Below are 22,625 nucleotides of genomic sequence, written 5' to 3'. Positions count from 1 at the left end.
AGCTCCCCTCTACAGTGCTCTACTACTGAAAGTGACTATCATTTCTCTCCAAAAGCACTTGAATATGATGGAATATGACTAAAGCTCACATTTCACATCACACTAGCCCCCCTAAAAAAAGGCTATTTTTTTTTTTCAATGAATCAATTCCTATCGTCGGGATTAATATTGATATACGATGTATCGTTACATGCCTAGTTTTTATGCTTAACATGGAGTACGCCAAAAGCGCAGAAAAAGTGTTAAATTAGTACCCTAGCCTGCCAAACGCGGCTTCTCCGTTTCCCAGGGTTTATATTCTTTAATCCATGTTTTGATCTGATCGCATCGTTAGCCACCGTTCGCTAGCACAACAGTTGAAGTGGGACAGTGGCCGCGGCCATTTTGAAGATGCGCGCGCATCCACTTCCATTCTAAGCCCTGCATTCAAAGGCCTGTATCTCATAAACGACATTGAGGGGCCGTTTCTGGCCCAGACAAGCGTTTTCAACGGCCTGTAGGAGGCGCTGTGATACTCGCAGTCAGATTATTTCACCACCGACCGAAAGAACAACAACAACCGGTCATGAGCCCACACACAGCAGTTTGTTACTGTAACATGTTTGTTACTGTAACATGCGATTACGGATATTTGGCTCTTCAAAGTAAGTGTTACACGCGATAAAACCTTGGCAATACGCTAATAATGAATGGTGGCGGGTTAATTGAAAGTATAGCAATACTGCACTGTAGAAATATACTGTTTACAAGTAAAACGCGTCCGGAATTCAAGCCAAAGGTTGACTTGAGTAAAAGTGCAAAGGTTGAGATTTCAGCTGCAGGTGAACTCTGACCCCTTGTATAAATTGACTTGAATTCACTTGATGTGAATGCCCTGATGAATTCACTTTATGTGAATGCCCTGATGAATTCACTTTATGTGAATGCCCTGATGAATTCACTTGATGTGAATGCCCTGATGAATTCACTTTATGTGAATGCCCTGATGAATTCACTTTATGTGAATGCCCTGATGAATTCACTTTATGTGAATGCCCTGATGAATTCACTTTATGTGAATGCCCTGATGAATTCACTTGATGTTAATGCCCTGATGAATTCACTTGATGTTAATGCCCTGATGAATTCACTTTATGTGAATGCCCTGATGAAGGCTCATAGCCGAAAAGCGTTCCTTTTTGGTGTGTGCCAATAAAGAAATGGAAATGTGAGTACTTTGTCCGCCAATTATTACATCTTTGGATGTGCTACCCTTTGGGATTTTTTTTTAATTCCTATTTTTTGATTTAGGGGTGTAGGTTATACTGGATTTGGGTTTAGCACTCGACTTTAAACCATTGCTGATGTGCAACCTCTCTTTTCTCATAAAAGTACAAAGGTATTGGTATGAAAATGTATAAGTAAGATGAAAAAGAAGCAGTATAAATTATGGACCTACTTGCAGATGCGTCCCAAAACTTAATGGAGCCGTCAGCATGTCTGTAGAGAGAGAGAGAGAGAGAGAGAGAGAGAGAGAGAGAGAGAGAGAGAGAGAGAGAGAGAGAGAGAGAGGGGATTCATTGCACTCTCTCGGTGGAATCTTTAGCTCTTTCACTTCAATGAATAACCACCTGCATAATGGGCAATAATAACTCAAAATTATGTTTTTCCTCCCCAAAAAAATGGATGGATGGATGGATGGATGAATGGGTGGATGGATGGATTGATTGATGGACGGACGGACGGATGGATGGATTGATGGATGGATGGATGGATGGACTGATGGACGGACGGATGGATGGATTGATGGACGGACGGACGGACGGATGGACGGACGGACGGACGGATGGATGGACTGACTCACCCTGTAACAATGATCTCTGGGAAAGTTTGGGAGCCTAGCGTCCACGTTCCACCACTCACCGGCCACTCCTGAAAATACAAATTAAAAAAACATTTCTGGGCATGTCAGAACAGGCTGAAAATAGCTGATCTATACTTCCGATTAATTATGATAAACACAGTAAAGTAGAGTAAAGTTAGGGTTAAGGATCCGGGGAGAGTGTTCCGGCAGGACTTCATCTTTTCTTCCCTACCTTTTGGCTGAAGCCTGTCTTCTTGTGTTTGGCTCCTATGGAGTACAGGATAGGGATGATGTCTGGAGGACACTCAGCGAAGTAGGCTGTGCAGGTGACAGGAGACTCATGGATGTCCATGGGGTACGGGTTCTCAAAGATAGGAAAGCTACGAGACAGAGACACAGAGCGTTGGGGTATGGGTTCTCAAAGATAGGAAAGCTAGGAGACAGAGACACAGAGCGTTGGGGTACGGGTTCTCAAAGATAGGAAAGCTAGGAGACAGAGACACAGAGCGTTGGGGTACGGGTTCTCAAAGATAGGAAAGCTACGGGACAGAGACACAGAGCGTTGGGGTACGGGTTCTCAAAGATAGGAAAGCTAGGAGACAGAGACACAGAGCGTTGGGGTACGGGTTCTCAAAGATAGGAAAGCTAGGAGACAGAGACACAGAGCGTTGGGGTACGGGTTCTCAAAGATAGGAAAGCTACGACACAGAGACACAGAGCGTTGGGGTACGGGTTCTCAAAGATAGGAAAGCTACGAGACAGAGACAGAGCGTTGGGGTACGGGTTCTCAAAGATAGGAAAGCTAGGAGACAGAGACACAGAGCGTTGGGGTACGGGTTCTCAAAGATAGGAAAGCTACGAGACAGAGACACAGAGCGTTGGGGTACGGGTTCTCAAAGATAGGAAAGCTAGGAGACAGAGACACAGAGCGTTGGGGTACGGGTTCTCAAAGATAGGAAAGCTACGGGACAGAGACACAGAGCGTTGGGGTATGGGTTCTCAAAGATAGGAAAGCTATAGACAGAGACACATAGCGTTGGGGTACGGGTTCTCAAAGATAGGAAAGCTATAGACAGAGACACAGAGCGTTGGGGTACGGGTTCTCAAAGATAGGAAAGCTAGGAGACAGAGACACAGAGCGTTGGGGTACGGGTTCTCAAAGATAGGAAAGCTACGAGACAGAGACACAGAGCGTTGGGGTACAGGTTCTCAAAGATAGGAAAGCTATATGACACAGAGACACAGAGCGTTGGGGTACGGGTTCTCAAAGATAGGAAAGCTAGGAGACAGAGACACAGAGCGTTGGGGTACGGGTTCTCAAAGATAGGAAAGCTACGAGACAAAGACACAGAGCGTTGGGGTACGGGTTCTCAAAGATAGGAAAGCTAGGAGACAGAGACACAGAGCGTTGGGGTACGGGTTCTCAAAGATAGGAAAGCTACGAGACAGAGACACAGAGCGTTGGGGTACGGGTTCTCAAAGATAGGAAAGCTACGAGACAGAGACACAGAGCGTTGGGGTACGGGTTCTCAAAGATAGGAAAGCTACAAGACAGAGACACAGAGCGTTGGGGTACGGGTTCTCAAAGATAGGAAAGCTACAAGACAGAGACACAGAGCGTTGGGGTACGGGTTCTCAAAGATAGGAAAGCTAGGAGACAGAGACACAGAGCGTTGGGGTACGGGTTCTCAAAGATAGGAAAGCTACGAGACAGAGACACAGAGCGTTGGGGTACGGGTTCTCAAAGATAGGAAAGCTACGAGACAGAGACACAGAGCGTTGGGGTACGGGTTCTCAAAGATAGGAAAGCTACAAGACAGAGACACAGAGCGTTGGGGTACGGGTTCTCAAAGATAGGAAAGCTAGGAGACAGAGACACAGAGCGTTGGGGTACGGGTTCTCAAAGATAGGAAAGCTACGAGACAGAGACACAGAGCGTTGGGGTACGGGTTCTCAAAGATAGGAGAGCTACGAGACAGAGACACAGAGCGTTGGGGTACGGGTTCTCAAAGATAGGAAAGCTAAGAGACAGAGACACAGAGCGTTGGGGTACGGGTTCTCAAAGATAGGAAAGCTAGGAGACAGAGACAGAGCGTTGGGGTACGGGTTCTCAAAGATAGGAAAGCTACGAGACAGAGACACAGAGCGTTGGGGTACGGGTTCTCAAAGATAGGAAAGCTACGACACAGAGACAGAGCGTTGGGGTACGGGTTCTCAAAGATAGGAAAGCTACGAGACAAAGACACAGAGCGTTGGGGTACGGGTTCTCAAAGATAGGAAAGCTAAGAGACAGAGACACAGAGCGTTGGGGTACGGGTTCTCAAAGATAGGAAAGCTACAAGACAGAGACACAGACAATGGGCCTTGTGGTCGGGGTTCAATCCCCAGGCCGGGTCTTTTTTTTTTTTTTTTCATATTTTTTGTCCCACGATTTTGTAACCCATTTTTCACCCCTGTGTCAATCATCCTGTGATGTGATCCTGGGCTCTACACACCCTCCGCCAACCTAGGGAGAGCAACAGACTTAACTCATGCTTCCTTCATGCTTGAGTGTCCAAGTTGCTCCTTTACACCTGACAGGGGGGAGTTTCCCTGGTTGGACGTAGTGCGTGGAAGGAACACGTTATTCCAACCAGTTCCTTTCCCCTCCATCAGGCGCCCCGGCTGGCCAGGGGGAGGCAGTTTAGAGACCAGGATTACTGCATGTTTTTGTGAGGGTACCTACCCTAGGGGACACGGGGAGAACATGCAAACTCCACACAGAAAGGCCCTTTCGCCAACCCCGCCTTCGGGTATGGGCACTGATGACGCGGAGGAGGAAACACGCCGCCAGCACCCACAGCGCCCCGAGCGGGAATCGAACCCAGGACCTTCTAGCTGTGAGGCGACAGCACTACCAACTGTGCCACCGTGCCCGTTATGACCCGGCCCGGGTCATAACAAAGACTTTAAAAATGGAACCCAATGCCTCCCTGCTTGGCACTCGGGGTTGGGTCAAATCTACTAATCAAATGATTCCCGAGCGCGGCACGGCTGTAGCCAAGAGATCGGTCAAATGCAGAGAACAAATTTCACTGCGGATACGTGGGTGACAAATCGTACGACTTTGAGAGCGTTGGGGAAATTAGGAAGTACGTACTGCACCAACATTTGAGGTACTTTCCAGTTTGCAAAATAATGTTTTATACTGCTTTCCATTCCAATTGAAAATTATACAATTATTTGAAAACTTTAGGCCTGGGCTATATCTATATGGAAAAAACACAAACGTAGAAACGCATTGAACAGAGGAGACAATCACTGCAGTAGCAGTGATTCAATTGTAGGCAATTGTAAGTAAGTACCGCATTTTAAAAGCCACCTAAATTGTGAGTGGAAGTGGAACATGTTTGTCAGCAGAGTGGCTATTTTCAAGGTGTATAATAAATGTCACGTTGTAGGCTAATAAAGGACATGGTCGGCAGGCAAAGTGACAACGGAAAGCAGTCAAGGGCCGCCCCTCCAAAATACGGCATGTCTATCCTTTGACAAAACATGTCTTATCATAGCCCTGAAACAATAGGTGTAGCCCAGGCCTTAGTTACAGGTTACTTGTTCATTACAAAATATAGATACATGAACTAATTAAGACATATTTTATACGTTGGCTATAAAAAAAGGAAAATAAAAAGTTAATCTACAAGCTCACAATGTTGTTTAGCCACTTGTGTGCTGACCTCGTGACATTTGTGATGAAGGCTATGGCCGTTTTTAGCCCAAAAAGTGTTTTTTTGTGCAAAACCAATGCTTGGAATGGATTCAGAAGTATGAAAAAACACGTCACACGTCACATGCTACGTAAAACATAATGACATTTTTACATACACAAAAAAGGCGTGAAAAGGCGATCTCGGCGATAAATTAGTTAATGATGTACACTACAAACTTAACAGAATGAAACAACAGAATGAGTTAATTAGGCAATTTAAAACAGTCGCCTCATGGCATTTACCCAGACAAGGTCAGGAGTAAATTAAGCCCACAGATTAGTTTTAAGAGGAAGTCCAGTACAGTATGTGCATTACAACATGTGCTGCGATCCGAACACATTCCCTGTGGCCTGACCATGACACCGTCAACCTGTCAACATCCTGTCACCACGGCGTGTTACATCCCGTTAATGAGAGTGGTGGCGTCTTCTTTTGTCACTTTCTTCCTCATCATTATGTAGATAATGTCGTGGCTGTCTGGTAAAAGTATGATTCCCAATTATTTCAAACTAAATGAGGAGATATTGGCCATGTAAACGCAGTCACTGCATGTCATACGGCGCAACATATAAAATAGAGCATTGCTTTAGGAAAAATCAAATATACAAGAGTTCTGCCCCCGACAGCGGGCAATATGGAAATATCAGAGTCTGTCCCTAAAGAGAGCTGGTTTCTGGCTGTCAGACACGGCCTATAGCATGGTGTAACCCAGGGTTATAATGTCTGTATTTGTATTGGTCACGGTACTATCTACATCAGTCTGTATTTGTATTGGTCACGGTACTATCTACATCAGTCTGTATTTGTATTGGTCACGGTACTATCTACATCAGTCTGTATTTGTATTGGTCACGGTACTATCTACATCAGTCTGTATTTGTATTGGTCACGGTACTATCTACATCAGTCTGTATTTGTATTGGTTACGGTACTATCTACATCAGTCTGTATTTGTATTGGTTACGGTACTATCAACATCAGTTTGCAGCTCATCACACTAATCACGCGCAGCTCCTCACATCAATCACTCACTCAGTCACACCAGTTTGGAATTGGCAATCAACTGTGTGTGTGTGTGTGTGTGTGTGTGTGTGTGTGTGTGTGTGTGTGTGTGTGTGTGTGTGTGTGTGTGTGTGTGTGTGTGTGTGTAGCGTAGCGTAGCATTAACCATACTTGCTCTGCGTCAGGTCCACCACAATGAAGTCTTTCTCCAAAAGGACAACCACTGCATACGGGTCCTGGAGCTCTGTGAAGACACAAGCCATCACAACTCTGACACTCACAGCCATGTTTTTACCACACGTGACGCATCTGGTGTGCCTCGTGTTACAGTAGGACAGTGCCCCTATTGGGGTCCTTGAGGGAGTTCCAGGGGGTCCCCAGCTGAATGATAGTTAGGAACCAAATGGGCCCTTATGGGTGTGTAACTCAGAGAGTGTACAAATGTACAATCTCAGAGTTGAAGTAAGTTTGAATTTGCAATATACATTTGGTGTCCCAGAGATAGAAATGCCATTAAATGGAGGTCCGTGGCCTAATGCATGTCAAACTGCGGGGTCCCTGAAATTAAACGGGTTGAGAATCACTGCTAGAGCCGTAAAAAACCTTCTCTCATGGGGGTCCCTGGCATATATTTTCAAATGGGGGTCCGCAGGGCTAATTTTTTTTTTTTTACGATATTTTTTTGCGGCTTACGCCTTTTTATTGATTTTTGAAGGGACAGACAGTAGGCTGACAGGAAACGGGAGAGAGAGATGGGGGATGACATGCAGTAAAGGCCGTGTCGGAGTCGAACCCGCGGCACACTGCGACTGGATTACCAGTCCGGTGCCCAGACCGTTACGCTACGGCCTGGGCCAATGTGAGGGTCTTTGACATGAAAAAGTTTGGGAAGCACTGAGTGAGTCCAGCCACACACAGTCAACTCTTCAGACATTCTCCACACAGACGATTACCACCGACTGCACAAGGACTTTCCAGAAACCCCCAATCCCCCCCGATATGCCCATATACGTATATGGAGTTTAGAGATGTCCTGGTACTGTATCGGTATCGTAAAAGTATCGGATTGGCCCTTATTTGGTCATATCGGTTCATATCGGTATCGGCAAATATGCCAGTCTACCCACCGATCCCACACAGGGGTAAGGGGTTGACTTGGCACGTAAATAAAATGTTGTGTGTGTGTGTGTGTGTGTGTGTGTGTGTGTGTGTGTGTGTGTGTGTGTGTGTGTGTGATAAGGCCCTCTGCAGGCGTGAGACACAGAGACATTTAAGGTGTTGTCAAGGTGCTAATTGGCAGTCCTGCCTGGACTGTCGCTGCATGTCATCGTAATAAGACACACAGTGTGTGTGTGTGTGTGTGTGTGTGTGTGTGTGTGTGTGTGTGTGTTAGGGTGGTGTCGGGGTAACACATTCTGCTCCCACTGAGACGCACAAACACGTGCACAGTTTGCACACATGTGCACACAGGATAAACAGACTAAGAATAGTCTCGCGTCACCAGACTGTTGCCTCTCGCAATTTTCAAATGCTTCCTGTCATACAGTCTGAAGCAACGGAAGCTCTGATCATGAGTAAAATATAAATGCTTCCTGTCATACAGTCTGGAGCAATGGAAGTTCTGATCATGAGAAAATATAAATGCTTCCATCATACAGTCTGAAGCAACGGAAGCTCTGATCATGAGTAAAATATAAATGCTTCCTGTCATACAGTCTGGAGCGACGGAAGCTCTGATCATGAGTAAAATAGAAATTCTCCCGTCATACGGTCTGGAGCAACGGAAGCTCTGATCATGAGTAAAATATAAATGCTTCCGTCATACGGTCTGGAGCAACGGAAGCTCTGATCATGAGTAAAATATAAATGCTTCCTGTCATACAGTCTGGAGCGACGGAAGTTCTGATCATGAGTAAAATATAAATGCTTCCATCATACAGTCTGGAGCAACGGAAGCTCTGATCATGAGTAAAATATAAATGCTTCCGTCATACAGTCTGGAGCAACGGAAGCTCTGATCATGAGTAAAATATAAATGCTTCCGTCATACAGTCTGGAGCAATGGAAGCTCTGATCATGAGTAAAATATAAATGCTTCCGTCATACAGTCTGGAGCAACGGAAGCTCTGATCATGAGTAAAATATAAATGCTTCCGTCATACAGTCTGGAGCAACGGAAGCTCTGATCATGAGTAAAATATAAATGCTTCCGTCATACAGTCTGGAGCAACGGAAGCTCTGATCATGAGTAAATATACTCCCCGACTCACCTCGAGGCAAGCATGCACACCGACCCATCGGCAGTGGCACTGGCAATGTTTTTGTCCTCCATGTTAACTGCAAACTTGTTTTCTTGGCATTGAGATAGAGGCCAATCTTCCTTCACTGAATTCATATACTGCCAGTACTTCTCTTCCTTTATCAGGTTTTATTATGTTATACTATTATGGAGTATAATGATAATCTTTACAGCCCCGAAGGATATTCATCTTGGTCTGTTCAAACAACCACAACAAAACCCAGTTTTCTGAAAAACCCTATGTTTCTGTGTCAGTCGTTCTCAAACATTTCCATGTCAAGGACCCCCAAATATAGCCTATACGTAATTGGCCGTCGACCCCCAACTGAAAATATGTAGTCCCCCCCCCCCCCCCCCCCCCCGCCAGAAGCAAATATTTTAGTTAAAAATGTTCACTCTGAAAGAATATATATTTGCGCCACATTTTCACGATAAAAAAAAAAATAGCAGACCCCATGTGAAAATATGTTGTTCCAGGGATGCCCCAGAAGCAAAGATGTGAGTTAAAAATGTATATTCAAAGATCTGTGCCACATTTCCACGATTTTTCAAAAATAGCAGACCTAGATCTGCTATTTTTCAATAGCTAAAGTATAACATAATGCTAGAAACACCAAAAAGGGTTCCCGTCCTGAATGGGCTAGCTTTCTGCCTGGTCTCCTCGCATCGTCTAGTGTCAGGGTGGTAAATGGTAAATGGTAAATGGTGCATTTATATAGCGCCTTTATCCAAGGCGCTTTACAGAGATTGTGCATTACATTCGCCCATTCACACACACATTCATACACCGATGGCAGCGGAAACCATGCAAGGCACCAACCAGCACATCGGGAGCAATTAGGGGTTCAGTGTCTTGCTCAAGGACACTTCGACAGTAACTCTGGGGGAGCCCGGGTTCGAACTGGCAACCTTACGGTTACCATCCAGGCACTCTACCCCTGAGCCACCACCGCCGCTGGGTGGGTGGGTGCGTCCACTCACCGTTGCAGTAGGGGGTCTCACAGAGGACCATGAACTCCACGATGGGGTGGTCCATGTCACTCACCGTTGCAGTAGGGGGTCTCACAGAGGACCATGAACTCCCCGATGGGGTGGTCCATCTCACTCACCGTTGCAGTAGGGGGTCTCACAGAGGACCATGAACTCCACGATGGGGTGGTCCATCTCCAGCACGGTCATGGCCTTGCCGTGCATGATGGTCAGGGTGGGCCGCCCGGCCTTGTCGTACGACAGACCCCCGGAGAAGATGATGAACGGCTCGCTTCTTTGCGGAAAGCAAAAAAACAAACCACACGCAACAATGTCAACCAATGCCCATTGGCTGAGTAAGTGTGGGCGTGTGGCTGTGTGCCTGTGTGTGTGTGTGTGTGTGTGTGTGTGTGTGTGTGTGTGTGTGTGTGTGTGTGTGTGTGTGCTTTTCCCCCTTGCATGTATGTACTGTATAGTATGTCAATAAACCTGCAGTACAGTCTGCTTTGCCCAGGGGAAATCAAACCCATGTAGGCTTGGCCCGGGGAATCGATCGCCTTTAAATAAAATGTGTTTTGTAGAATATAGTAGCACGACAACAACATCTATAAAGAAGTACGTAAGCTGACAAGGCCTGTCGGCCAGGAACCTCCCCATAACCCATTCTGACCTGAGATCAGATTCATACGAGGTTTCCACTGGACACACACTGGTCTGATTAACCCATTCTGACCTGAGATCAGATTTTAAAAAATGTCAGTCGTTTTTTTAGATTTTTCAAAAATAGCAGACCTACAAGCTCGTATCGCGCCACTCGGTGGCGCGATATGAGCTTGTAGATCTGCTATTTTTCAATAGCTAAAGCATAATATGATGCCGACACCAAAATGGGTTCCCGGTCAGAATGGGATAATGAATAAATGTCCTACTTTGTCGCACAAGAGAGTCGCGCAAAACAGTGTCGTTTTCGTCGACTAAAACCAAGACGAAAAATGTTCGTCGACTATACCTTTTTTTCACTGCGAAAACTAAATGGAAACTAAATGAAAACTATAAGCTATGATGACTAAAACTAAGACTAAATAAAAACAGCTCACCTGTTCCTGGAGGTCTTGTACTCCACTTTGAGGATGGGTTTACACGACTCCTTCCTCGCATCCTTCTGGATGTTGCCTGAGTTACAAAAGAGAGGACATGATGGACCACAATGGGCATCAAAGAGAGAGGACATGATGGACGACAATGGGCATCAAATAAATACCACTGTTTTCTGTCTGTGTCCGATATGTACAGTTAAGCCTAAGTGCTATAATTCTATAATTCTTTAGCACACTGCGTGTGTATTTGGTGGACAGTAGAAGCTACCCCTGTTATCAGTGCTGTAACTTATTATTACAAAAATAACTATAGGATATAGTATATATATATATATATATATATATATATATATATATACACATACACACACTTTCCCAAAGTGTATATATATAGCAGTGGACAGCACCATTGAATACAAGTCAGTACTCAGTTTCAGCACCATCAACAGTGGACAGCACCAGTGAATACAAGTCAGTACTCAGTTTCAGCACCATCAACAGTGGACAGCACCAGTGAATACAAGTCAGTACTCAGTTTCAGCACCATGAGCAGTGGACAGCACCAGTGAATACAAGTCAGTACTCAGTTTCAGCACCATCACCAGTGGACAGCACCAGTGAATACAAGTCAGTACTCAGTTTCAGCACCATCAACAGTGGACAGCACCAGTGAATACAAGTCAAGCTTATCCATGTTTTTCACACCAAGGTACTGGGGCTCCTTGTGTGTCTGTGTGTCTGTGTGTGTGTGTGTGTGTGTGTGTGTGTGTGTGTGTGTGTGCGCGCATGTGTGTGTGCGTGTGCGTGTGTCTAACCGTGAGGGAATGTGATCTGGAAGGGCTTGGCCGTGTTCCTCAGGTTCCACATGGTCAGACTGCCGTCTGAGTGGCTGCACATGAACTGCTTCCCCTCGTGGTGCCAACTGACCGAATGGATGGCCTGCAGAGAGAGAGAGAGAGAGAGAGAGAGAGCAAACAGATAGGAAGTGACAAAGAAAGACATTGATACATTGAACTGAGTACATGGACCCACCCCATTTTTGAGCAACCACTCCAAGGAACAGCACTGTCCGTGTTCACCTATGTGACGTTAACCTACCTACCTATGTGACTATGAGCACCAGCATGACTATGAGTACCAGTAGGGGTGCTGTTGTGCCAGAAACAGAGAGAGATAGTGCTGCACTGTTGCCTGCTAATTTACATCAGGTTGTTGCATTCAGACTGAGACAGATCTCCTCAAATCAGATTTGAATCAGATTTGAAAGCACCTCTGAAGTCACATTGGAATTCCATGTGAGTTGTATGTGACCTTGTCTGCATTTTAGATTTATTTAAACAAATCTGATTTCAAGCGAGTGGACTTCAGCGCTCTGTAAAGCCATCCATGTGATCATATATAATTCAATGTTGAAAAGGGATTTCAGGTTATTAAACTCTACTAATGCTTTGATTGTTTGTGTTTCATAAGATGTTCCTGTTTGAATCAAATCAATGTTCTCCATCACAGCAAACAGCATCCTTTATTAATAATATGAGCCTGCAACGACACACATGCTCACAAGCACTGGAGCAAACACTCGCATGCACCGATTCTGATCTCTGTTTGATTGTTTGCTCCTCTCCGTTTGCCGTGGTTCGTTGTTGTCGGTGGGAGAACATCGTTCATGAAACATTCATGGCAATAAAGCATTCCGTTGCTGTCAGGCAGAAACCTGGAATCTCCATTTTTCCTTTTTTTCATAAATTGATGGCCTACTTCATTATAGAAGTGTCGCTATAGGAAAAATAGCAGATCTACAAGCTCACGTGTAGATCGGCTATTTTTACTATTTTAATTTGAAAACAAAATAAATAATATATATTTTTAGAGTTTTGGACAAACGAGGTTTCCAGTGATGTGCAAATTGTTTTTATTTGACAGACAGAAGATAAAGTGAAGAGAAGGCGTTGACACAAAATCAACCTGAGAGAGAGAGACAGATCTTTTATCTATTTCCACGAATTTGAGCAAATGGATATTTGATCTTTATTAGCACTGTTGACAGGCATGCACTCCAACAATCTACAGGAAAGCAACCGCGTGAACATCCTGATACACACACACACACACACACACACACACACACACACACACACACGCATGCACACACACACGCACGCACGCACGCACGCACGCACGCACGCACGCACGCACGCACGCACGCACGCACGCACGCACGCACGCACGCACGCACGCACGCACGCACGCACGCACGCACGCACGCACGCACGCAGGCACTGGTAAGGCCGGGAAGTGAATCATGTGAGTCAATCAGTCTGCAGCCAAATGATAAATGAGTGTGTATGGATTTAGAACGGTGGGGAAGCCTCCAGATCAATAACCTAACGCAGCCAGTAATCAATGGATCCATAGCCTAACGCAGCCAGTAATCAATGGATCAATAACCTAACTCAGACCGTTAAAAAAGAAAAAAGAAAAAAAAACACAGAAGTGTCCATGTTGGAAGACACACCACTTCCTATAGTAAGAACCCACTGTAAGAGACATTGAATTTCTGGCTAAATTTGACTGCCAGTGTAAATGTGACAGATCCGATCTGGTCACTTGCAAACGGCAGTGTGAATGGCCGGGGCCAAAAGATCAGATCTGAGAAATGAATCCGATTTGAATCTGATTTGACTGGATGTTATACTGCAGTCTAAATGGGGCCTTTGTGAGCCATGTTGAAGTCAGAAATTAAGAGCTTAGCCCATTCTGAACGGGCACCCATTTTGGTGTTGGCATCATGTTATGTTTTAGCTATTGAAAAATAGCAGATCTACAAGCTCATATCGCGCCACCGAGTAGCGCGATACGAGCTTGTAGGTCTGCTATTTTTTTTAAATCGAAGAACGACTGTGACATTTTTTGAATCTGATCTCAGGTCAGAATGGGTTAATCAGACCAGTGTGTGTCCTGTGGAAACCTCGTATGAATCTGATCTCAGGTCAGAATGGGTTAGTATATCCATCTGGTCAAAACCACAGAGAGCTCACTAGATTAGGAGATACGAGCCTTTCTTTCACGCCTTCATCACATCCCGCCTTGATTATTGCAACAGTATCCTCTACGGCACCACCTCCAAAGTCCTCAATAAACTGCAATATGTCCAGGACTCTTACTTACTAATAACCGTTCCAGAGACCATATTACACCCCTAGTCCTCCGTGACCTTCACTGGCTACCGGTCAAACAAAGAATCCACTTCAAAACCCTCCTGACCACCTACAAAGCACTACACAACCTGGCTCCCCCATACCTCTGTGACCTCCTCAAATATCATGTCCCCTCCCGCTCCCTCAGATCTGGTGACGCAAACCTCCTCGACGTCCCCAAGACCAAACTCCGGACATAGAGTATTTGTCTTTGCATTTGCTGCCCCAACCCTGTGGAATGCCCTCCCTAAGGCACTCAGAGATGCCCCCACCCTACAAACTTTCAAAACCGCCCTCAAGACCTCTTCAACATTGCCTTCCCTAGCTAACCCTTTTTCACTGTCTTTTAATTTGTTTGTTTTTGTAGCTTTTAGTTGTTTATTTCTTTTTTTCTAATAAAGTTGTTTTTATTTGTGTTGTTACCTCTGTAAAGATATTATTATTATGTGCAGAACAGGCCAGCTCCATATATGGAAATGGTAAATGGTGCATTTATATAGCGCCTTTATCCAAGGCACTTTCCATAGTGCATTACAGTCACCCATTATCTCTCTCACACACACACACACACACACACACACACACACACACACACACACACACACACACACACACACACACACACACACACACACACACACACACACACACACACACACACACACACACACACACACACAGAGAGAATATGATGGATGCTGCATGGGGCTCAAGTGGTAATTTCCCCGGGAATAAATAAACACATATAGGTTCCATATTAACACCCCCATCACCCAGGACGAAGTTCACCGTCCTTTCTACAGTATTAGTAACGCCCGACGCCCAAGACAAAGTTTTATCCAAAAGACGAAGTTTATTAAAGACGGATCGCATCGCTCTACAGCCTGGGAGCGCCTGTTGCGCGATCCTCGATGTTGCGCAACAGTGAGACGTCATCGAAAATGTTCCCCCAGCTCTGTTTAGCCGACGAGAACGAAAATCTTAAAACGTTAATAACTCGCGATCTAAATCACCCTGTCCAATTCTACGAAAAGATCCTGTGTTAGACGGGGCCCTCCGCTGTCCAGTCAGTATAGTCGTGATTAGCCCTGGAACATGACTGCCATGATGATTATCATGACAGTCATGCAGAAACTTTGCCCTGTTTTTTGCGCTCGCTGCATTTACAAGATTTCCGTATATATAAACATTCAGCGTTGTTTAATAAAAAGCATTTTTGTCCGAGCTCCCCGGCTACTTTTTTCAAACGGGGTTCGTTTGGGAAATCCACAGTTGCACACCGGGAGCGCACTCGCCTATTAGTCTGTATTGGCAGGGCGGTCAGCCTACCTATATCGAACACACCGAGTGCCACCCTCCTAACCGACCGATAGGGGCGCGTAGTTGAAAGCCAATGGCAAAATAACAGCTCGGATAAAAATGCTTTTTATTAAACAACGCGGGATGCAGAAATTCTAATCGCTGGAGCTGCTACTAACTAACACCCGCGGGACAAATTGTGAGTACTTTATATTTGAAATCTGAATGTTTATATATACGGAAATCTTGTAAATGCAGCGAGCGCAAAAAACAGGGTGAAGTTTCTTCATGACTCTCGTATGAATACGAGAGTCATGAACCATGGCTAAGTCGTGATAGATTTATTCTTACCTACCGCTGTTGTCGATCGCATCGAGAGTGTTTTGGCTTCATCTAGCTGCTACAGCCATATCCCGAAAAACATCCGGTCTGTCGGTACAAGTCTGCTCCGTTGCTATAAATCGATTGGGCGCTATAATTTAATGGATTAAATAACCCCGGGCAATTAGAGTGTTAACCCATTCTGACCGGGCACCCATTTTGGTGTTAGCATCATGTTATGCTTTAGCTATTGAAAAATAGCAGATCTACAAGCTCATATCGCGCCACCGAGTGGCGCGATACGAGCTTGTAGGTCTGCTATTTTTTGAAAAATCGAAGAACGACTGACATTTTTTTAATCTGATCTCAGGTCAGAATGGGTTCATCAGACCAGTGTGTGTCCGGTGGAAACCTCGTATGAATCTGATCTCAGGTCAGAATGGGTTAATATGTCATTTATCCAGCGTCCAGGTGAGGCAGGGAAGGTGTACGATGTTGGTGCGTGCAAATTAAATGAGTCAGAGAATGTCCAGGGAGGATTTCACAGCCTTAATCTATGTCTGCCTGCATGGCACTAATTAAAAATATAAAAAGTGTGGCACTGGCTGCTGTCACACTATGAAAATGATTAGCTGGCCTTCCCAGGAGGAGCAGAGAGAATGCCATGAGCCTAACTTCTGACACCTGAGCTCTCCGAGACACCTAATATTATGACTTAGACAGTTAAGCGACACATACGAAATGAGGGCTGCTGCACAGACAGCGCTTTGTAATGAGCCAGCAGTGAGTCGAGTGCCGAGTTCCTCACCAATACCCAGTGTTACTTTGTCATAATCACAATGGGGGAAAAAAAAAACTAAAAACATATCACACTTGTTTGAAGTGAGGGGCGCTCTCATCATAATACATCACCTTCCGTGCTCAATCAATCACATCACCACATTCTGTGCTACAAACACAACAGACACACAAAAGCTCAGTCCCCACATAAAAGCATAAAACAAAACAAGCAACAACAATACCTTTTACATTAAGAAACAAAACATGTATAAACATACGTACACACAACAAATCAGCAACACCATTGCTGATGTGCAACCTATACAAGCTTTGTTTGCTTATAATGTCATTCATTCGACAACAACAACTGGGACTGGGAGATAGTGGCACTCAGAGAGGTCTGAGGAGGCTCTTTGCCAGCTGTTTATGTCTCCTGTTGTCATGGCGATGACTCTCGCCGGCTCCTGGATGCCTAATGTAGAGTGAGTCCTCTGACAAAACGCAGAGGGGGGGGGGGGGGAGGGGGTGGAGACATCAAACAGCAGTAATTAACAGCAGCCATAAAAAGCCTCTCTTCGGGAGGGCGGCTGGATGGCGGTGTGACAGGAGATCACAATCAGCCCGGTGGACCGGCCGCGCCAACAGAGAAACGCGGGCCCGGCGAGAGGTGAACCGAGGACACACATGCAGTGGTTTAACGTAATAACTATTTTTTAGTACTTCCAATTTTCCAATTCTCGGTCATTCTCAGAGACCAACCTTTGGCTTGTTTTGGGTGCAGTATACTTAGTTTAGACAGTTTTTGGTTTAGACTAGTCATTTTAGACTCAGATTTATTGATGTATTATTTTATTCTGCCATTGGAAAGCACTTTGTAACTTTGTTTTGAAGTGTTTCATAAATAAAGCTTTTTATTATTCAACTATGAATTCTAGAGATGACATCCTGAGCCAGCGTCCTCAGACATTAATATGCAACACTGTCCCCGTTGCTTCTCCTCAGTGGCTGGAGCAAGATCTGAATATGCGGCTGCATAGCTGATGTGTGATTGCTTCCCCATTCGCAGTCACATCTCATTTAGTGGCCACTTGCTGGTGACAGACAGACAGACAGACAGACAGACAGACAGACAGACAGACAGACAGACAGACAGACAGACAGACAGACAGACAGACAGACAGACAGACAGACAGACAGACAGACAGACAGACAGACAGACAGACAGACAGACAGTACTCACTTCATCATAATAGATTCTGAAGTCGGCCTTCTTGATCCTCAGGTCCCACTGTACGATGGTTCCACTCTCAAAGCCTATCAGCAGCTGAAAGCAGAATACGTTATACTTCTAGTTAATAGCCAAAGGTTTATGCCCTCAAATGTATTTCTTTCTCCCCATGTGTCTATTTGCTACAGAGGCAAAATAAAAACCCACTGATAAACTACTGCTCTATACCACTGTGTGCCATGTTGTGAGCTTGTACATCTGATGTGTTTTGAACAATGTTGAAAAGTATCGAAAAAGTTTGGATTTTATATTTATTTTTCCCTGGCAAAACCTTATCAAATGGGGGGGGGGGGAGGGGGGAGGTCTGCGGACAATTAGCATATTGACAAAAAATAAAAACATAGTCTTACATTCAGGCCAATCTATACTTCTTCTATTGCACCATGTGGCTCCTCCCACGACGCTGTGGTAACACTTCAAAGTCAGAACAACAACTACAGCTATTAGACCTCGCTCTCCATCTAATCCTCCCCTCAGCGACCCTCTCCTCCTCATTCACCTCTCAGAGAGAGAGAGAGAGAGAGAGAGAGAGACAGAGACAGAGACAGAGACAGAGACAGAGACAGAGACAGAGACAGAGACAGAGACAGAGACAGAGACAGAGACAGAGACAGAGACAGAGACAGAGACAGAGACAGAGACAGAGAGAGAGAGAGACAGAGACAGAGAGAGACAGCGACAGAGAGAGAGAGGGAGAGGGAGATTTGAGACAGAGACAGAGAGAGAAAGAGAGAGGGTGATTTGAGACAGAGACAGAGATACAGAGAGAGAGATTTGAGACAGAGACAGAGACACAGAGAGAGAGACAGAGAGAGATTTGAGAGGCACGCAGGGATACCTTAGCCTGGTTAATAAACCATTGGCAACGGCTGATTCGGTCTGGTTTATTAACCAGGCTAGGGATACCTTGCATAAAATAGAAAGAGGCGAGACAGATTCCACTAAAGCTGGCCCCAAACTGTTCTGTGGTTTTACAATACATGAACCATGTGTCTTGTGCTGTCACAGTACACAGCATCACAGTACTGCACTGTGATGCTTGTTGGAAACGGTGCGTCTGTAAGTAGCTGAATCTGCTTCTAGCGCTAACCCGCTTCTCATTAAAAAAGTGCCCACAAAACTTCACTACATGTAATGTATAGTCTTTGGAAACCATCCGTATACAGTAGGGCAGTGTGTAACTGTCCACACTCAAAGCAGACATGCATTGAGTATAGTAATACAATTTGTCCCCGAAAAAACTGAAAGTATAGTGCTATATGTAATTATTGCCTATTTGCCTAATTCAGTGGTTCCCAAAGTGTGGTCCGGGGACCCCACTTGGTTCCATTTGTACACTCGGGGTCCGTAGACTAATGCATATCAAACTGGGGGGGGGGGGGTCCTTGGAATTAAACTGGTTGAGAATCACTGCTAGAGCCATACAAATCTTCCCTTATGGGGGTCCCTGGCATATCTTTTCAAATGGGTCTGCAGAGCTAATTAGTGTCAATTTGGGGGTACTTTGGGGAAAAAACAACCAAGTCTGTCCAATTCTAACACGCTTGTAGATCAGCCTTCTGCTGTTTGTCCAACAAATATTGTTCCCTGGAGTTACCTTGCTAGCCTCAAATCACCTGTGTCTCTATCACGCACAATGCATTATAATCACAAGCAAGCTTTCCAACTGTGACGTTCAATTGGCTTGTGCTGTACTTTGATCTAAATCACCAGCAAGGGGCATCTGTCTCCATGATTTGTCGTCAGCACCAATAATCCCTCTACCTTGCACAGTGTTGTTTTTGGCAGCAAATTTCAATTTTAGTTTAGTTGGAATGAAATTTCATTGAGTTTTAGTCACCTGGAATGTGTTAGTGTTAGTCTAGTTTTTAGTTCTAAATGTCATAAGATTCTAGTCGACAAAATCTACAGTTCATTTAGTCGACTAAAATGTATTTTGGCGAGCCTTGATGCCGTCGTAAAGGCTGGTTTTATACTTGCTGAAAATAGTCGATCTACAAGCTCACAACGTGTCGCAGCGCTCCGCATTGTGAGCTTATAGATCAGCACGTGTAAAATGACTTATACTGGATCTCTTGTCCACTAGTCCCTTCCTAATATTTTAGTCTAGTTTTTATTTGTTGACAAAATTGTCAGTATATTTAGTCTTAGTTTTAGTCATCATAGCTTAGTTTTTATTTAGTTACCATTCAGTTTTCGTCAGTGGAAAAAGGTAGTCGATGAACATTTTTCGTCTTAGTTTTAGTCGACGAACTCAACACTGATGTAGACATCAACTGGACGCCAACATGTCAGATCCATGTAGCAGAAACCACAGTTCCTTTATTCACGGTATCTCTATCCGACACGTTGTCAGGACTAGTAACCAAGAAAACATTCTCACATTGTAGTTTGCAGCTTGTGCTTCTGACAGCCTCTCAGTACATTTTCACCCACACACACACACACACACACACACATCAAGGGCCAATGGGCCGCATGGAGAATCGATTCCGCTCCATGGCCTTAATATCTCACAGCGCTCGGCTTCCAAGGACGTTTGTTATGCTAGAAGGGGCTTCGTCTGCAGGTGAAAATACATATTTAAAACACGATATGCATAGTTAACTTGACCAGTGTTGACTATGTACTATGTACCGGTCTCTTCTCTCTCTACACTGCAATTTTGCTGTCGGCTACAGATTGTTGAAAAAACAACGTTGATAATACAACTTATTTTGATAACTCACTGTTTTGTTTTTTAATTTTTAAACTACATCCCCCCTGGCCAGGGGGAGATAGTTTAGAGACCAGGATTACTGCATGTGTTTTGTGAGGGTACCTACCCTAGGGGACACGGGGGGAACATGCACACAGAAAGGCCCTTTCGCCAACCGGGTATATGGGCACTGATGAACACGCCCTTAACTACTTAATTACTTGCTTAAAATGAAAACTGCTGCGTGATGACGTGTAGAGATACACATCAATAGAAATGAAGCTTGCCCGTTTGAGTCCCTTTCCTGTGCGTCCAAACACAGCTGCTACTGATTACAGAAATCCTCCGTTTTTAATCTCATTCAAGATGACATCCAGACAGTGTGTTCCAGACAGGTTAGAGATAACCCGCTGGCTTTGCTGCAGGTCTCTCTGTCACTTGTAAACAAGCCACTGTGCATGTGTGTGCATGTGCGTGCATGTGGTCAGGCATGAGACAGACCTACCTACGTCCCCATAGCCGGGAGGGCCATCTGAGGCTGAAACTTCAAAATAAAATGCCCAAAAAGCCATTTCACTACACCTTTATTTGCTTCCAACTCGAGTAGAATTATTAATGTTCTGTACAAGTGTCCATGACAAAGAAAATATATGATGTGGAATAATAAATATTATCATTGAAGGTGGTAACATTTGCTCAGTACAATATTCCGGGGGCATATTTAGAATGTGTGCAGGGTGAGTATGTTGAATCTAGTTTGCATAAAAATGATCTCTAATGGAGGATTTTGTTGACACAATGAAATAAAATGGCGATAGTATTCAGTGTGGGGCAGATAGCCTGTCACAGCCAGATTTGGGAGACCAGTAGCTTTGTTGTTGCAAGGAAAGCGGTAAAATGAGACTTTCGTGGTTGTTTTAGTCTCATAATAGTCCGACAGAGGGACACAATATAACTCTATGGGGACACAAATGACACACGGCTAAAATACTGAATAGTCCAACACCCTACTGTACCTCGAACCCTAACCTAACCCTAACCCTAACCCTAACCTAACCCTAACCCTAACCTAACCCTACCTCGAACCCTAACCTAACCCTAACCTAACCCTAACCTAACCCTAACCTCGAACCCTAACCTAACCCTAACCGCACGCCAAAGCCACGGGTGAGTCTTAACCGGTCACATATGAGGGACTATAGAGCGTCGCAGTCCCACCCCCATTCATGACGACGCCAGGCCCAGGAAATAATTCCCAATGCATTTTCCCCTCAAAAAGTATTTATTTAAAGCCCTTTTAAGCGTCGTACGAAGCCAACTCAAGTCGTGACAAATCATGACAACAAACACAATATTTTGGACAAAAACAAATAATTAAAACTGCCGTTTTTTTTCTTCTTTCTAATTATCTGTTCGGCCCAAAACATTGTGTTTATTGTCATGATTTGTCACGACAAGAGTTGGCTTTGTCCGCGGCGTAAACGTCTTTAAATAAATACTTTTTTGAAGGAACGGGGAATTATTTTACGGGTCTCTCGAGGGGGGGCGGGACTGCGACGCTCTATTAGTATGTCAGACTAACGTATTCCCCAGAGACAGAGACAATCGTGGCAGTCAATTTATAAGTCCACGGAATTACAATAAATCACAAAACAAAAATAAACGGCTCAGTATATCAGTCTTCCTCCTACTGTATATGCATTATGATACTGTATTTCCCTGCATGCGCCATGCTCATGGTGGAACGTTGGCTAATAATAATCAAAGGGGAGGCTTAAACCGCTCCAACCCGGGAGAGTGGAAGGGAGGATAAAGGAGGTCTCTTTCATCTGTGCCTAGTACTCACCTTGCCTTCATCCTTTGGGCTGTCGCTCAGATGAACCACGGGCCCTGGGTGTGTTTTTGTCGATCTTGTGTGGCGAGAGAGAGAGAGAGAGAGAGAGAGAGAGAGAGTTAAGTTGCTGTTATGTTTCTGTTTGTTCATTTATTTTCATTGTTACTGTATTGCTTGTTGTTCATTATTGTTGGGATGTTTGCTGTTGTCTCTGTGTGCGCAGAGAGTTGTCTGTCTCTGTGTGCACAA

General features: G+C 44.8%; 1 protein-coding gene across 1 annotated transcript in view; it reads right to left on the bottom strand.

Moving 5' to 3' along the window:
* stxbp5l (syntaxin binding protein 5L) overlaps positions 1-22,625 on the bottom strand; it is a gene marked incomplete at its 5' end in the record, with an annotated part of 281,832 nt that overhangs the window by 44,961 nt on the left and 214,246 nt on the right. The window contains 9 exons of the mRNA XM_083777165.1: positions 1,439-1,479; positions 1,844-1,911; positions 2,076-2,223; positions 6,766-6,838; positions 10,003-10,157; positions 10,960-11,035; positions 11,775-11,898; positions 17,797-17,880; positions 22,389-22,452. Of these exons, the coding sequence (XP_083633291.1) occupies positions 1,439-1,479; positions 1,844-1,911; positions 2,076-2,223; positions 6,766-6,838; positions 10,003-10,157; positions 10,960-11,035; positions 11,775-11,898; positions 17,797-17,880; positions 22,389-22,452 (833 nt within the window). The remainder of the gene's footprint in view (positions 1-1,438; positions 1,480-1,843; positions 1,912-2,075; positions 2,224-6,765; positions 6,839-10,002; positions 10,158-10,959; positions 11,036-11,774; positions 11,899-17,796; positions 17,881-22,388; positions 22,453-22,625) is intronic.

This window comes from Protomyctophum parallelum (genome assembly GCF_964188405.1).
Source record: "Protomyctophum parallelum genome assembly, chromosome: 11".
NCBI classification, from domain to species: domain Eukaryota; kingdom Metazoa; phylum Chordata; class Actinopteri; order Myctophiformes; family Myctophidae; genus Protomyctophum; species Protomyctophum parallelum.
This window is presented reverse-complemented; position numbering and strand designations above follow the sequence as displayed.